Source organism: Acinonyx jubatus, chromosome E1 (genome assembly GCF_027475565.1).
Source record: "Acinonyx jubatus isolate Ajub_Pintada_27869175 chromosome E1, VMU_Ajub_asm_v1.0, whole genome shotgun sequence".
NCBI classification, from domain to species: domain Eukaryota; kingdom Metazoa; phylum Chordata; class Mammalia; order Carnivora; family Felidae; genus Acinonyx; species Acinonyx jubatus.
The window spans coordinates 14,286,364-14,303,346 of record NC_069397.1 but is presented as its reverse complement, the minus strand read 5'-3'; the positions used below and the strand labels follow the sequence as shown (position 1 = coordinate 14,303,346).

The 16,983-nt window shown below is 41.5% G+C and overlaps 2 protein-coding genes across 7 annotated transcripts in view; one reads left to right on the top strand and one right to left on the bottom strand.

Moving 5' to 3' along the window:
• Positions 1-16,983, bottom strand: part of SMG6 (SMG6 nonsense mediated mRNA decay factor) — a 226,965-nt gene that overhangs the window by 75,097 nt on the left and 134,885 nt on the right. The gene's annotated exons all lie outside the window — the stretch shown is intronic.
• On the top strand, positions 10,236-10,578 carry LOC106983201 (dolichyl-diphosphooligosaccharide--protein glycosyltransferase subunit 4). Its single transcript, XM_053212597.1, is given in 2 exon segments — positions 10,236-10,541; positions 10,543-10,578. Coding segments are annotated over 2 exon segments (108 nt in total). The 5' UTR covers positions 10,236-10,469.

Genomic DNA, 16,983 nt, shown 5'->3' with positions numbered 1-16,983 from the left:
ACATAAGATCCATGAGGTAAGAGACAGTATCTGTCTCATTCACTACAGAATTCCTAGTACTATGAATAGTGCCTGGCAAACAGTAAGTGCTCAATAAATATCTTATGTTCAATTAATGTCAGGAGTCAAGACTACCAGAGTATGTTAAGGGGAGATGTCCAGCCCTTGCGCAGAAGCCCAGGTTAAATATGGACTGTAAGTTCAAGCACCAATCTCTCTGGGGGTCCATGGGGAAGAGTCCAGCCACAGTCACAACTAGAACACTGAAACAGGGGGCTTGAGAGTGAAGAGAAAATACAAATTTAAATTTGAAAACAAAATTTCTATTAACAAGATATAGAAACTTCAAGCCTCTGGATTCTCTACAGACACCTAATTAATTTCCCAGCACAATCTTCTCATGCAAGTTCCAACATGAGTTCAGGGATATGAACTTTCCAAAAACCTAAATAAAGCATGCCACTTAATCTCTTTTTCCAGGCTCTGGTTTTGGAGAAGAACAGAAGAGGAAAGGGAACAGGGAATGAAAAAACAAGAAGACACATCAAATGTATTGCTTTTATTAGCACAGCTTCCGAATAATCCCAAGGAGGAGAATGGCATGCCTGTAGGATGTGTCTGGAAAAGCTCTTCCCCTGGGCTGTGATGGGGGCCACCATCCACCTTTAGGCAATTATGGCACGTCCTCCAGAGGCTCCGTACAGTAGCAGTGGTTCAAATGGGCTCTGGGGTTAGAGTTCTTGGGCTTGAATTCTAACTCTGCCATTTTCTACCTGTGCAACCTTGGGCAAGCCAATTAATGGTTCTATACTTCAGTCTCCTTAAGTAAAATGGTGGCTAATAAAGGTACCTACTGCATAGGGTTGTGAGGATGAAATGTTTTCATGCATGTAAAGCTCTCAGAATAGCAAACCCTCAATAAATGGTAGCTTTTATTGTAATTGTTCATCTGGAAGAGACGGGCCTTATGTTTAATTCTTTGGAAGAACTGCTTGCCCTGGAGACTTGGATGACTAAATCATTAGCTAATGAAACAGAGGCAACAGGAAACAGTGCAAAAGCACTAGACCAAAATTCAAAATGCCTGTTAGGGCAGAGATTGCCAGTTAACTCCCAATACCCGGTCTCCTCCTCTTTAGTAAAAGAACTTGTCCTCTTCCTCCATTGTGCTGCCCAGTGATGCCCTAGCAGCCATCCTGGGATGAGGCCACATCCTAGGATATTGGCGTAGTGAGCTGCAAGAGGCCTCAGCATCTCCCAACTTGGTGGAGCCTTCACACTAGCCTTGGACTGCCTAGTTCTGGACTCATGTGAGAGAATAAAATTTTATGTGTGTAGGACTTTGGAGTCCCACACACATTCAAACTTAATGATATATCTTGGTTCTGACCTATTACTATAATACACTTGTAGATAAACTGGTCTTAGTTTTCTCTCCTATAAAATGTGGATAATACTTTATAGAGTAGTGGAAATCAAGCGAAACAACACATCATAATAGCACTATGTAAATGGATAATGTAATTGTTATCAATGGAAACAAGAGAGACACTCAAAAAGGAAACCAGGTATGATAATGATAGATGGGAAACACAAAGATACAGACTTAGAAAAGGATTAGAAAAAGTCCACGAATAGACATTGTGCTTATTTGACTATGAAAAGTTCTTACAGAAGATCATGAAAGCTGATCACTCAGGAGAAATAACCTGTATCCTGCATCCTATAAAATACATTATTAAATTATCTCAATAGGAATCTCGTTATCTACCATTCTTTGGAGTCCACTATCTGTGATCCTGAATCATTCCTAATTAGATGAATTTTGCCCTTCAAATCCCAGTGTCTCCCTTTCTATATTCTTCCTGTCATTACCCCCAATCTTAACAATCAAGTCATACTTCTTGACTTTATCACAAAGCAGAGCTGTCTAACAAAACTTTCTACCAATGATAAAAATTTTCTATACCTGCTCTCAACAATATGGTAGCCATTAGTCACACGTTGCTATCAACCACTTGAAATGTGGCTAGTGTGACTGAAGAACTAAATTTTGAATTTTATTTAATTTTAAGTAATTTAAATTTAAATAGACTCACATGGCTAAGTGGCTACTGTTTCTGGAGAGTGCAGTCTGCAGAGAAAGCTCTAGGAAAGAGAAGGAAATTGTGTCATTTCCTCATTCCTATTTGATCTCATTTCTTCACAATACCTATGCTAAAAAGCTTTTTCTTAGCCTATTCCTGATGGCCCTAAATCCTTGGAGAGTCCCAATTTCCCTATTTGGGATTTGGGTAATTATTACCTTCTTTTCAGAGGGATAAGCACATTTGTCCAATACGCGCGCGCGCGCACACACACGCACACACACACACACACACACACACAGTCCTGAGTGAGACAAACGTCCTTCTGGAAAGCTTTATCGAACATGCCAGAATGACTGGATTCAGTGAATCCACCAAAAAATGTACAAAAGAGGATTACTTCCCTGAAAAGGATAGACTCTTTTTAGGCTCTGTGGTCTATTTATTATTTAATTTATTTAAGAGAGAATGCACAAGTTGGGGAGCGGGGAGGAGAGTAGTGGAAGGGTGGGGGGGAGAGGGAAGGAGAGAGAGAGACAGAGAGAGAGAGAGACAGAGAGAGAGAGAGAGAAGCTCAGTGCAGAGCCTGACATGGGGCTCAATCCCACGACCTTGGGATCATGACCTGAGCTGAAAAAAATCAAGAGTCAGATGCTCAACTAACTGAGCCACCCAGGCACCCCTGGCTCTGTGGTCTAAAGACATCAGAAGTTCAATTACCCTTCTTGATAAGTCCTTATATATCCAATATACGTCTAGTATGTTTTTTAATTAAAACAGGTGGAGAAACAGGCACCTGTTTCTCCTGCTCCTCAGAGCAGATCAGAGCAGAGCTTCTCTGCTCCTCAGAGAAGATCAAACTAAAAGAAATGGCCTGAAGCAATGTTACTGACCATGGAAGGCTTGGTATAGTAAATAAAGCTGTCAAAATAAGCAATCTGTCAAGTTGAGGAATTAGTATCTTCGTGATGGGGGATGGGAGGTTGGCTAAAATAATAGTGCAGGTAATTTAAGTTCTTATGAAGGACTGGTACCTCTCAACAATGCAAATTCAGTCTCATGAAGTAAAACTCAACAATTTACTGGCTTGCTCTGTCTGCCTGGACAACTCTAGGCATTTCTAAGTAAGATCGATATGTTTCATTTTAGGACTAGGAAAATTCTCTTAAGTGTCTACTATTAATCTGATGGGCAAGACAGAGAAGAAGCTCCAGAGGAAGAGGGTCCCAGAGGTGGTGATAATACAGACAAATGTCTTTCTAGTTTCAAAAACACACACTAGAACAAATACCCTGACCCTGATGACCCCTCCAGGCTGCTACTCAGGTGCTCATGTTTTAGATGTGAGCAAAAGTGTAATTCCTTCAAAAACTCCTTGATGTGAATCCAAGAAATGATGTGACAGTACTTGCTGCAGATTTCCCTTGGAGGCATACCAGTATGACCTTTTTCAAATGCAAATTAGCTGTCAGGTTTCTTGGGGAGGAGTTTAAAGAAAAGACATCACTATGCTCTGAAGAGTATGGTGAACCTGGACTAAGTGAGAAGGAGGGACAAAGGACACCCGGAGAATGACCCCTGTGAGAAAAGTCCACAGGACTGGTTGGGACAGAACTTGATAAGAAATGGAAATCTGTGGCTTTGCAGATTCTTGCTTGAGTTGGACCAACTTGATTTTGGCAACCCCTCCCCCTCCTAAGTTAGCTCAGGTATTCGTTGATCTTAGTACAGAATCCAAAAGTCCCCTAGACCTCTAAGCGAGCTCTCCCTGGTATTTAGGGCAGGAGTGCCTGTAAACCATGTCATCCAGTTATGCCACACTGGCTCTTACTCACATAGAAAATATTTATCAAGCCCTCCTGAGATCTGTAGCACCACACTAGACACTCAGGGATGTCTATGAGAGAGCAGTTTCAAGGAACTCACAACTTAATGTTCTGTTTGTAGTCTTAAAGGTAGATGCAGGCAGAAAGGGGTGAGAGGGGACCCAGAAGAACTGTGTCCACACTCAGAAAATACCGCTGATCTTTCTAGGAGTTGTTGTACCACAACATGGAAACAGTTATTAAGTAGGAGGTAGTGGGAAACCCTGGAATTTGAGAAATGAGAGAAAAAAAATGTGGAGTAAAGGCAGGTAGTAGTTGGGATTAATGAAAATGACAGAGTGGAAGTTTTAGACTCTCAAATATAAAGGCCAGTGAAAGGAGGAGGCCTGGAAATTGAAACATGCCTAGATTAAGGAGCCCGTCCCATCTACAGGAAGTTTATCCCTAACATCTAAATAGTCATGTTTTAAAATCAACAAGTTTGCTGGTTTTCAGCTGCCACTGACCGGAACCCCCAGTGGCTCTGGCCCACAGTGTAGACAGACTGTGCCCAGCCGGACTAGATGAAGACATGTAGCCGGAAGTCAGCCAGCCAGCCCAACCCCTCCCAGCCTTGGGAGGGGTTTGAGCAAAATGCTACCCGGCTATGAGTAGTAGGCAAGATAGTTTAACCCTAGCGGCACGGAGCGATACCTAGGCCCCCGCATCTCAATCAGTAGATTCAGAGAGTGGACTGAGACCCAAGGGGACTCCAAGAATGAGAACAGAACCCCACCAGCAAAGTGCACCAGGACCTGTGGTCCTCCAATGCTTTCCCTCCTTGTCCGCTGCAGTTGCATATTCACGTTCACAGTCACGTATTTTTAAAAATTGATATAATTATCTCCTAGAAATTACTGTATGTAGCCTCTTGGGATCTAAAGCAATTAAGTGAAGATAAATTTCTTTCATGGAGCAAGCTGTCAAAGGATGAAGCAATTTCATTCCCCATTTGAAGTGGAAGCTTTGGGTCATGCATGGTTTATTTGAAACAATGCCATCACCTAAAGCTGCTGATCTTATCTCTAACTCCGTTCTCCATTTCAAACTGCTGGAGATATGCAGTGTGGCACTGCCTGAAGTTATGACATCTGGCTCAAGGCCAGCAACAGAACAAGCCAGCTCCTCTTCTAGGGTTTAAGTATAAGAGGACAGAAATCATATTAAAAGAAGATAACTATATAGGTGAAGTCTGTTAAACCCTGAAGAGGGGAGAAGTTCCCAAGGCATCAGTTGTGACTACGGAGGCACCCTAACAAAAGGGAAGTGGTACAAGAGCAGGCAGGAACGCCCCCCAAAGGGGGTAGGGTGAAATACATGCTGAGGAATGAGCTTTTTCTCTTCTGGGAGACACCAAACCCAACCAACAGTGGGGCCTATTTCATGAACCCCGGCCTGATAGGTGGAAAGCATACCAGGCTGAGAATCAGAAGCTCCGGGTTCTAATTCCAGCACTATATAAGACTGTGTGTGAGATTTATAGGAAAGTTCTCATTAACTGTTCTTCTTTTGAATCGCAGCTGGTACTTTATTTAAAAAAAAAATTCTGCATAACCATATTTTATTTATTTTACAACATACCAGTCAATGTGCTATCTAGGTAATAGTATTCAAAGTATTTTTTAAGCCACTGAAACATTCTTCAGGTGAAATCCACGCACGTCAGACCATGTCTGAGTGTTGCTTTCAAATGGAACTCTGAAGAACTAGAATTGGCTTTCAAGTGTCATTGCACTGGAATCACCAGAAGAAACTTGTTGAAAGTGATTGCTGGGCTCCCGTCAGAGTTTCTGATTCACGGCTCTAAAACATTACACATTTAACATGTTCTCAGGGGGATCTCATGCTGCTGGTCCTAGTACTACAATTTGAGAACCAGTGGTATAGAGGAATGTGGCCAAGAGAATTTCAATCTAGAATTGAAATGTCCAATACACTAGCCACTAGCCACATGTGGATATTTCAATTTAATTAAAATCTCTGTTTGTCAGCTGCACTAGTCACATTTCAAGTACTCAAGAGTCACAAGTATCTAGTGGTTACCATATAGAATAGGATACTGTGGAAACAGATCAGTTCTATTATCACAGTTCTATGGGATAGTGTTGGTCAAGAATCTATTTGATTTTGGGGCACCTGGCTCAGTCGGAAGAGTGTACAACTCTTGATCTCAGGGTCATGAGTTTGAGCCCCATATTGGGTATAGAGATTACTTAAATAAATATTAAAAAAAAAAAAAAGGATCTATTTGATTTCTCTGGTGAATGTTTAGCCCAAAGAAGAGAAAACTTAAGGGGAATTTCACATTTGCTAAGACGTGTCAGTATTAAAGCCTGGGTGGCTCAGTCGGTTGAACACATGACTCTTGATTTCAGCTCAGGCCATGCCCCATGTCGGACTCTGTGCTGATAGCACAGAGCCTTGCTTGTGATTCTCTCTCCCTCGCTCTCTGCCCCACCCCTACCTGCACATGCATGTGCTCTCTCTCTCTCTCAAAAATAAACATTAAAGAAAAAGTCTTTGTAACACCAAAGTGCAACATAAGAAAAAGTAAATAAAATAGATCTCATCAAAATTTAAAAATTTAAAAATTTTCAACAAAGTGAAAAGACAATCAGCCCATTGAAAGGGAAAAAATATTTGCAAATCATATGTCTGATAATGGACTTTATCCAGAATATAAAAAGAACTCCTATAACTCAACAATAAAAGACAATCCAATTTTTAAAATGGGCAAACTATCTGAATACACATTTCCCCACTTTTATAAAATCTTTACAAAATACTTTCACAGACCTTATCATCCCTTTTTATCCTCTTTGAGATCGGTAAGGTAGTTAAAGGTTTCCTAGTTTTATTCAAAAAGACAAAAGCCCAGAGAGGTTATATGAATTGTCCAAGACCACACAATCAGCCTATAGCAGTCAGGATCAGAGCTCACATTTGACACTTTCTTTTATTCTACTTTGCCTTCCTTTGGCTCAGAGGGAAAAAACTAATGCTAAGGTATCCCACAGGCAATCAAGTGAGAAAGTAGAAACTGTATTTTTTAAATGTATACAATTAAGTAAGCACATAATAAAGACATTCAACATTATTAGTCATTAAGGAAACGCACGTCAAAGCCACACAGGGATATCACTTCACACCCATTAGGATGGCTATTATCAAAAAACCAGAAAATAAAGTGTTGGTGAAGATGTGGAAAAACTGGAATCCTTGTGTACTGCTGGTAGGAATTTAAATGGTGCAGACCCGTGGAAAGCAGTTATGGCAAGTTCTCCAACTCAACACAGAAGCACCATATGATCTGGCTATTCCACTTCTGTGTACACATCCGAAAGATGTGAAAGCAAGGGCTGGAACAGGTTATTTGTATGCTGGCCATGTTCACGGCAACATTATTCACAATTGCCAAAAGGTAGAAGCAACCCAAACGTCCATCCCATGGAACAGATACAAAATATAGTGTATATACACAAGGGAATATTACTCAGCCTTAAAAAAGGCAGAAATTTTGACATGTACCACAACAGGATGAACCTTAAAGATGTTATGCTAAGTAAAATGAGCCAGTCACGAAAAGACAAATATTGAATGATTTCACTTATATGAGGTTTGTAGTCAAATTCAGAGCAGAAATAAAATGATGGTTGCCAGAGGCTGGGAGAGGGAGGAAATGGGGAGTTGGTGTTTAATGGGTATCGTTTCAGCTGGGGAAAATGAAAAAATCCTGGAGATGGATGGTGGTGGTGGTTGCAAAACAACATGAATATATTTAATGCCACAGAACTGTACACTTAAAAATGGTAAATTGTGTATTATGTATATTTTAACAATTACAATTTTAAAAATGGAATAACTGTCCTTTTTTTTTTGAGAGAGAGACAGCACGTTTATATGAGCAGGGGAGAGGGAGAGAGAGAGAGACGAGCAGGGGAGAGAGGGAGAGGGAGAGAGAGAGAGAAACAGAGCATGAGCAGGGGAGGGGCTGGGAGAGAGGGAGACATAGAAATCTGAAGCAGGCTTCAGGCTCTGAGCTGTCAGCACAGAGCCCGAAACGAGGCTCAAACTCACACACTGCGAGATCATGACCTGAGGCCAAAGTCAGATGCTTAAGCCATTGAGCCACCCAGGTACAGAGAGAGAGAGAGAAGGAATCTTTTTTTTTTTTAAACGTTTATTTATTATTGAGAGACAGAGAGACACAGAGGAGGGGCAGAGAGAGGGGGAGACACAGAATCCGAAGCAGGCTCCAGGCTCTGAGCTATCAGCACAGAGGCCGACGCGGGGCTTGAACTCACAAACTGTGAGATCAAGACCTGAGCCAAAGTCGGCCACTTAACCGACTGAGCCACCCAGGCGCCCCGAGAGAGAGAGAATCTTAAGCAGGCTCCACACTGAGCCCCGACATGAGGCTTGATCCCATGACCCTGGGATCGTGACCTGAGCCGAAATCAAGAGTTGAACATTCAATGAACTGAACCATCCAGGTGCCCCAAAATGAGCCCGCTTTAAATAAAACTTTGATTAAAGGAAAACCTTCCTTCCTAGCTCCTCACCCTCTTGAAATGTCTGGTATAGCCATTTTCCAGCTCCTGGCATTGACAACGTAAGGAAGAACAGATTAAAGCTATCAGTGAACCAACAACTGCCCTATGACCCTGGCATATTTGGAGCAAAAAAGCAACCTATGCAGGCTTGTAGTTACTCTTTGACTTCATGGTCTGATTCTCAAGGCCAAAAACGATCTTCGACTCTAGTCTGTGTGAGATTCCGAGTTAAAGGAAGGAACAACAAAGCCTCTCTTCAGTCATCTGCTTATGAGTTGGGCCCTCCAGGAAACAGAGCTGACTCTTAGTTCTCAAAGGCTAAAACTTACCTTATATCAAAATGTAAGCCAGTGGCAAAACACTAATTCCAATATTTAAGTTCCATGTCCACAGGACTTTAACATTCTCACAGGGAGGGTCCTGCTCATGTTGGTAATTCTGAAAGGCAGAAATGCCTGTTCTTTTATGTTAAGTTTAACCCAAGGGCTAGAAAGGACATAGACTGAATTCTGAGATGAGTTCTTGGGGGGTGGGGGACAACCCTTCCATACTCTTGATCATCGAGGGCCTAGTATCAATGCATCAGACAGATGATGTTAGAACTTTCTATTGTGTTCATCAAGATCCCCCAAAAGAACACAGCTGTGTCCCCACCTAGTCAGGAGTAGCTAGTCGTTCAGAAGGTTTTGTTCTCTTGACTCCTAGATGCTATGGAAGTGATCAGACCCAACTCTGATGGCCATCTCGAGATATTCTTTATACGCTGTTCCTAGAGTGAGAAGGCAAATCACTACAGATCTCTGCCTATACGAAATTTAACTCTAAGGTAGTAAGACATGTTTTTAAAAAATCAAAAATGAGTATTGGCGTAATCCGGCTATACTTGGTAGTTACACCTCATACTGAGGTGGTGAAATACTCTTTCCCCTAACTTGCAAGCCCAGATCTCACTGGAGTGTGGAGGAGGATTTTTTTTTTTTTTTAATATCCATAACCCAGCTGTGACACTTCCTTCCATCTCTACCTGTACATCTGTTTCCTACAGAGTGCTGCTGCCTCAAGTGAGATGCGTGAGGCTTCTGTAGATGCTGGGGAACAAGATGGAACAAAAATGCTTCACACCTGGCTCCCAAATTACAGGAACGCTGGACTGGGGCCAACATAAGCTGGCACAGCACCAGCTGAAATGGACATCAATTAAGAAGCCTGTCATCTTTCAAGACTGCAGGGTCTTTTTTCACTCTGCGATCCGCACTGCTCCACAAACCAGCCGCGGCACCACTGGTAGAGTTTTCCAGATGGGATCATTTCCCTTAGATTCCACACTTGCAGATTTATTGCAGAACTTGTTTTTAACCCCTCCCTTTGTTTTTAAAGCCTGAACTGTTATTCTACAGTACAATTTTATCTTTAATTGAATTTATTTGTCCTTAGTAAAGTGAGAAATTTGTACCTACGTGAGCAGAAACAGTTGTAAGCCTGATTAAAAGATGTTTTGTTTACAAAAAGACATTTGAATAAATGTATTTGAATAAATAACTGAGATTAGTGACGGGTCAGAAATTCTTCTCTCTCTATACATCACTCCTCTTGGGGTCAAAAGCCACAAAGCCTTGACCAGACTACATTATCCTGGAGAACTGGACAGACCTCTAGAGCTAAAGCAGGCTTTCTCTGACCATCACATGCAGTGTGACCCATGTCATGTGCAGAAAGGAAAGAAACTCTGCTAGCGTCTAGTCAGTGGCAAATGCTCTTTAAGAAAAATAAAGACTTTAAGAGTGTCAGCAATTAGGGGCCACCTGACTGGTTCAGTCAGTGGAACAGGCGACTCTTGATCTCGGGGTTGTGGGTTCGAGCCCCACGGTGGGTGTAGAGATTACTTAAAAATAAAATCTTAAAAAAAAAAAAGTGTCAGCAATTAAAGAGTGGCAAGAGTCCGGGAGCAAGCCCAGCCGATCAGGATGATCACAGAAGTGCAGCTCGCCTTCTTCGCCAACGTGCTGGGTGTGTTGCTCATCCTGCTGGTTGTTCTCTTATCACTACGTGGCTGTCAACAATCCCAAGAAATAGGAATGAAAGTGGCTTCTCTGCCCTGGGGCTCCAGGACGTAGTCTGAGGCAAGATGGAGGGTGGGAGGGGCCTTCACACTTCACTTCATCCCTCCACCCATCACAATATACAAAGCAGCTATAACTGGATCTTTCCAAACAACCTGCATTTCCTCAAAGTCTTCCTGAACCCTACAGAACAAGAAGCTGCCGCCAAGTAAGGTCCTGTATAGAGGCTTTCTTTTCTACTCCCTCTCTGCAGTATAAAAATATAGATATACTTTTTCCAAAAGGGACGAGATTACAAATACTACCTTTTCTTGTCTTTTGTCCAATGGGGCATGACATATCTCCTCCCCTGTACCTAAGTGGGCTGCCTTGTGGAAAGAATTCCATGCAACATGAAAGAGTCCCATGATAAATAAATATCTCGTCCACATTTAATGCATGTTCTAAGAACTGAATTCCACTGCCTCAGGGGGCTGCCTGTTGCTGCCAATTTGCTTCTCATGGCAGAACCCTGTGTGGCAGAGCCCTGACTAGGCTCTGCCGATGCTTGTTTGGAAAAGAGTCCAGCTGGAGATGAAAGAAGCTCTTCAAAGTGGGTGACTCCTCGGAGGCTATCACTTTAGGGCTTGGGAATGATTACTTATCAAAACCGCCTCAGTCTGGAATACATTCTGGGGAGGCAGCTGGTCTGCCCTCTCGGCGTTCTACTGGAGTGTGCAGAGCTGGATTTGGAGTGATGGCAGAAACTGAAGAACCCAGTTGAAGGCAAGAGCCCCAAATCCACATCATAGGTAGGGACAGGAGAGAGAGAAGGGATTTTAAAAAGCTTCAGACATCTGTCTGCACAATTCCATCTTGGCCCACCCGTCTCCCCCTTCTTTTATTTTAAATAAACAGCTTCAAAAGGGGTGGTCCTCACATCTTTCTGCTGACTAAGGTCTCGATTTCCTTACTTTCCTCTACCAAGAGAGCCTGAAACCTCTAGCTCTCAGCATTTAATCAGTCAAAACCTAGTCTCTAAGTGAAAAGACAAGCTAGACCAAGAGAATATTTATGACACATATATAGCAGATGAAGGACTTGCATCCAGATTACATAAAGACCTCTCAAAACTCAGTCAGAAAACAAACAATACAATTTAAAAATAGGCAAAAGATCTGAAGATACTTTACCAAAGATATACAGAGGGCAAATAAACACACGAAGAGATGCTCAACATCATTAGCCATCAGAGAGATGCAAATTAAAACCACAATGAGATATCTAGTAGAATGACTTAAACACATACACACACACATAAAATGTGGAATCAAGTGCTGGCAAGGCTGTGGACGAACTGGAATTCTCATACACGCCTGGTGGGAATGTGAAATGGCACAGCCACCTTGGAAAAGTTTGGCAGTTTGTAACAAAATTAAACATACACTTACCAACTGACGCACACATTCATTCCTAGCTATTTACCCAAGTGCAATGAAAACTTAAGTTCCCATAAAAACCTATACATGAATGTTTGCAGTAGTTCATTCATAATCACCTAAACTGCAAACAACCCAAATGTTCATCAACTGGTGAATGGATAAGCAAATTGTGGTCTATTCATATAATGGAATACTACTCTGAAACAAAAAAGAACGGATTACTGATCTAGGCAACAGCATGGATGAATCTCATATGCATTATGCTAAGTGAATGAAGCCTCGAAAGCTAACTACTATCCGGTTTAATGTATATGACATTCTGGAAAAGGCAAAGTCGTCCCTATGACAGAAAAAAAGATCAGAGGTGACTAGGGGTGAAGGGGTTGGTTGCATGAGGGGGTTTTTGTGGATGACAGAAATGTTCTGTATCTTAATTGTGGTGACAGTTACATGACTGTATGTCAGAAACTGTGTAACAAAGAATCGATTAAAAAAAATGTTTTTAATGTTTATTTGTTTTTGAAGGGGGGGAGGGTTGGGGCAGAAAGAGAGGGAGACACGGAATCCAAAACAAGCTCCAGGCTCTGAGCTGTCAGCACAGAGCCCGACGCGGGGCTCGAGCTCACGAACTGTGAGATCATGACCTGACCTGAGCCGAAGTCAGATTCTTAACTAACCGAGCCACCCAGGCGCCCCACAAAGAGTGGATTTTAATGTGTGTAAACAAACATATTTGGGTCTCTGGGGATGGGAATGAACTAGGGACACATCGCCGCACTCTGTGATCGGGGACAACTGGGAACGCATGCAATTAAAGTGTGACAGGGCTGGACACAGAGCCCATTTTCACCCTGAAATTAGAGGCGACATTAACACAGACCCAGATTTCTGTTGGCATAAAAAGAACTTTATATACTCTTTGTCCCCAACACTTTTCATTGTTGCTGGGACAATGCAATCTTCTTTAACGCAGATAAAAAGATACCAAGTCCCGGCTTGGTTTTCCTCCTCCCCTTTCATTTCCTGTTTCATTTGGGCAGAGATCTCCGTTTCTACAGAGGGCAAAGTAGATTCAAGTTTAAAGGTTGTGGGAGAAAGCAGAGATCTAGGCTAACTGGAGGCCTCTTGGTCTGAACAGGTTAAGGTGCACAGAACCTAACAAAAAACTAAATCCTGAAACATTTTTTAAAAATAATAAACACCTGTCAAGCTCTAATTAAAAGTATTCTCCACGAAATCTCTGTTGTGTTGTCATTGAGTGAGGTCAAAATACAAAGTATACCTGTAATAATAAAGTTTCCTTTCATATCATTATCTAATAGTGAAATGATGGGGATGGGCACCTCCAAAGGGGCAATATTTTCAAAGGAAAATTATACCTCTTATAATGTGGTCACAGGTCCACAGGGAGCGAGAAGGTTGAGTGGCTAAAGATGTGTGTTCCATCAGTACCTGGAGAGCCGTGAAAGCAGTCAGCTTGGAAAAGAGAGCACATTCCTGCTCTTGTCTTAGTAGCTTATCTTCACACCTCTGCTTCACAGCTTAATCCTTAGTACTACTTCTTGGGTGCTTCAAGTGAGAGGAAGGAAAGGGTACTTGGAAACTATAACTGAACTAGAAACTCTTAGCTCCCACCTCCGAAGAGCCCAAGCATGTAAGGATAGGCACACATACAAATGCAGAGAAGGAGCTTTTTCGTTTAAATGGAGGAAGCTGCCATGTCCACCTCTATAAGCAAAAATATTAATCATCCACCGTCTGGTTTTAATCCACACGCTCCTGATCCTGCATCTGAATGTATTGTTATCAGGGGAAGAAGCATTTCTGCTCAATCTTATTCACCAGCCAAAAACCTGAAAATGTGAAAACCACATTGGTAAAGTGCCTTCTTGGGGACCCAGAAAACTCTGAGCTGCTGCTTTTTTTATTGTTTTCTTTCTTTTTTTCTTTCTTTTAAAATGATGAACAAATGTGAATTTCAGAGGGTCTGGAGGGGGAAAAAAGAAACAGCTCAAGTTACAGGGCCCTCGTATCTTGGAGTGACACTATCCTCAGGGAAATTAGTACTTTCTCTTCTCTATTTCCCAAAGGGGATCCAGCCACACAACCTGATTGATATCAGCCCTTCAGAGACAAGCTTGGGCATCCAGGTGCATCCCTTACGGAGCATTTACAAATGAAATGGCAAGCCCAAACGTAAGCCTTTGCCTCTGGTCTCCGTTCTTCTGGTTTGTGCTTTGCTAGAACTAAAATCAGGGACTAAAAACGCCATTTGAATGAGTCCAAGCACATTTGTCCCACCGTCTGTGCTGGAGACCCTTCCCTCTCCTGAGGGTCACCCTAGAAAGGGTCTCCAAGCCAGTAGGTGGGCTTGAGTGTCTTCAAAGCCATTAGTCACCACCCTTGCAGCCTTGCTCCAAACTGCGAAAGGGGCCACCCGTGACACAAAAACTCTGGCAAGATTAGAGGATAGCAAGAGCAGAAGAAACCACAATACGCCTGAGACTCCCAGGAGAACAATGACTAGTGCTGGTGGGGAACAGACTGACAGACAGAGCAGACAGACTCTAACCAGGCCTCGCTCTGTTTTCGATGCAACACAAATGTTTTCCATTAGAAGTTCCCTGCCCCACAAACACTCATACATGCGGCTATGAAATCCACATACTTAACTTCTGCTTTTCTGGCACTCAGACCCAACTACCTCTCCTGTTCCCCTGGAACAGAGCAAAATTGAGAGAAAAGAGTAGTACCCCCAGCACAAAGGTAAGGGGAACAGAATCAGAATCAGAAGCATGCTTACTAAGTAAGTACTATCTAACACAAGTATGATTGAGCAAGCTAGAGGGAAGGAGGGAGAAAACAAGGACGTTTCCTTGGCCAAGAGAGAAATAAGTACTGTAAGGCTCCAGCTCTTACTGGTTGGCTCCTATGCTTTCAGCTTAAAGTTTGGCTTTACTTTCTAGTAAGTCTGCAGCTGAGCTCCATCAGGAGGTGTCGGTCGCCATTAAAGCAAAACAGGCAAAAACCTCAGAAAACTCATTACAAAATGTGCAAAATTCCAGTACTGAAAAACGAATGCTGGCTGATCAGGAACCCATATTTCAAACACTCAGAACCAGCTGAGTATTGCAACTGTGAGAAGAAGCTGAACCAGAAATCTTTAAACCATCAGCAACCGTCTGTAGAACCTGGCCCAGGTTCATTTCTAATCAGCACAGAGGTAGGGACATGTGGATGTACGGCTAATTCATCTCTTCCTTAGAAAAAAGAAGAAAACTACAAATAAGAATTCAAAGCAACAATTAAAGAAAAAAAGAATGAACACTGAAAAGAAGGGAAAAAGTGAATTTTTAAAATGGCATGTAAGAAACAAAAGGAAATCCCCTATTCAGGCAGCTCTGGAGTTCCCTAATTGCACAAGAGCAAAGGACACCCCCCCAATGTGGACGCCTTATTAAGCAATTGCTCAGCCTTCACTCATTGTGCAATTCCAACCCTCCAAAGCTTTTTGCTGCACATATGCAAACCACGTTTTCCACTGCATTCTAGAATTAAGAACAGTTTCTCATTTTTCTCTTCTTCACTTTAGGGGGTCTATGTGCACAAGGAAAAAAAAATATCTATTGCTAGATAAGCATTCACTACAAATGAGGTTTTACATTATTTCATCTGGTTGTTTCTGAGTTTACTGGGAGTTAGGAAACATTTGGATTTACTCTTGGACAGCTAAAGATTCATTTTTTCCTGTCACTGACAATAATGATATCACAAAAAATTGTCCATGAAAACATTAGACCTTCAAAATCCTTTGTTCCAAATGGTTGCCATTCTGGAATATTTGGAGTACTTAAAAGTAGCAGTCCCTACTTTACAGCCAAAATTCCAACAGCAGCCTGGGTATATCAAAGTGTATTTTATTAACTACAAACCTTTCTTTTGAGAGAAATCTTGTTAAGCGATCAGCAAGAACAATAACAGGTGTATACAAAGATGAGGAAAGCATGACAAGAAAACCCAGAGGTCATGCAGGAAAAGACAGATTTGACTTCATAAAAATTTTAAGCTGTACACTGTAAAAAATATAAAGAAGATTATAAAACAAGCTACAAACCGGGAGATAATATTTGCAACATATAAAATAAAATATAACTATCTACAGTGTATAAGAACTCTGCATATCAATCACAAATAACAATATAAAAACGAGCAGGGCCACAAATATGCAAGTCAGAATGGAAAAATATAAACAGACAGTAAATATACAGAAAGATCCTTTATTCCACTAGTAAACAAATGCAAACTAAAGTGAGATGCACTTTTTAACCCAGAAAATTAGCAGAAATTAAAATATTGCTGTAATTTTTACAAATACACAGTATTTGTAAAAGTATGAAAAAACAGACACTTGTATACTGCTAATGGGAGTGTAAATTGGTATGATCATTTTGGGGGCACTTTGGCAGTATTTGTAAAAACAGTAAAATTTATGTATCTTTTGACAAAGCAATTTCACTTGTAGGAATCTATTCTAAAAGAACAGTCTTATAAACATACAAGGATTTAAGTATGAATAAGTTCATTTTAGCACTGTATGTGATGACAAAAAAGGGACGTAACTCAGTTATCACCTAAAAGACAGATGGTGGGAATGTATACTGGTGCAGCCAATATGGAAACCACTATGGAGGTTCCTCAAACAATTAAAAATAGAACTACCCTACGATCCAGCAATTTCACTTCTGGGTGTTTATCTGAAGAAAATGAAAACACCAATCTGAAGAAATATAAGCACTCCTATGTGCACTGCAGCATTATTTCCAACAGCTAAGATATGGAAACAACCTAAGTGTCCATCGATATGGAAATGGATAAAGAAGATGTGATGTATGTATACAATGGATTACCATCCAGCCATAAGTAATGAAATCCTGCTATAGTGAAATGAGTCAGAGAAAGACAAATACTGGATGATTTCACTTATATGGGTAATCTAA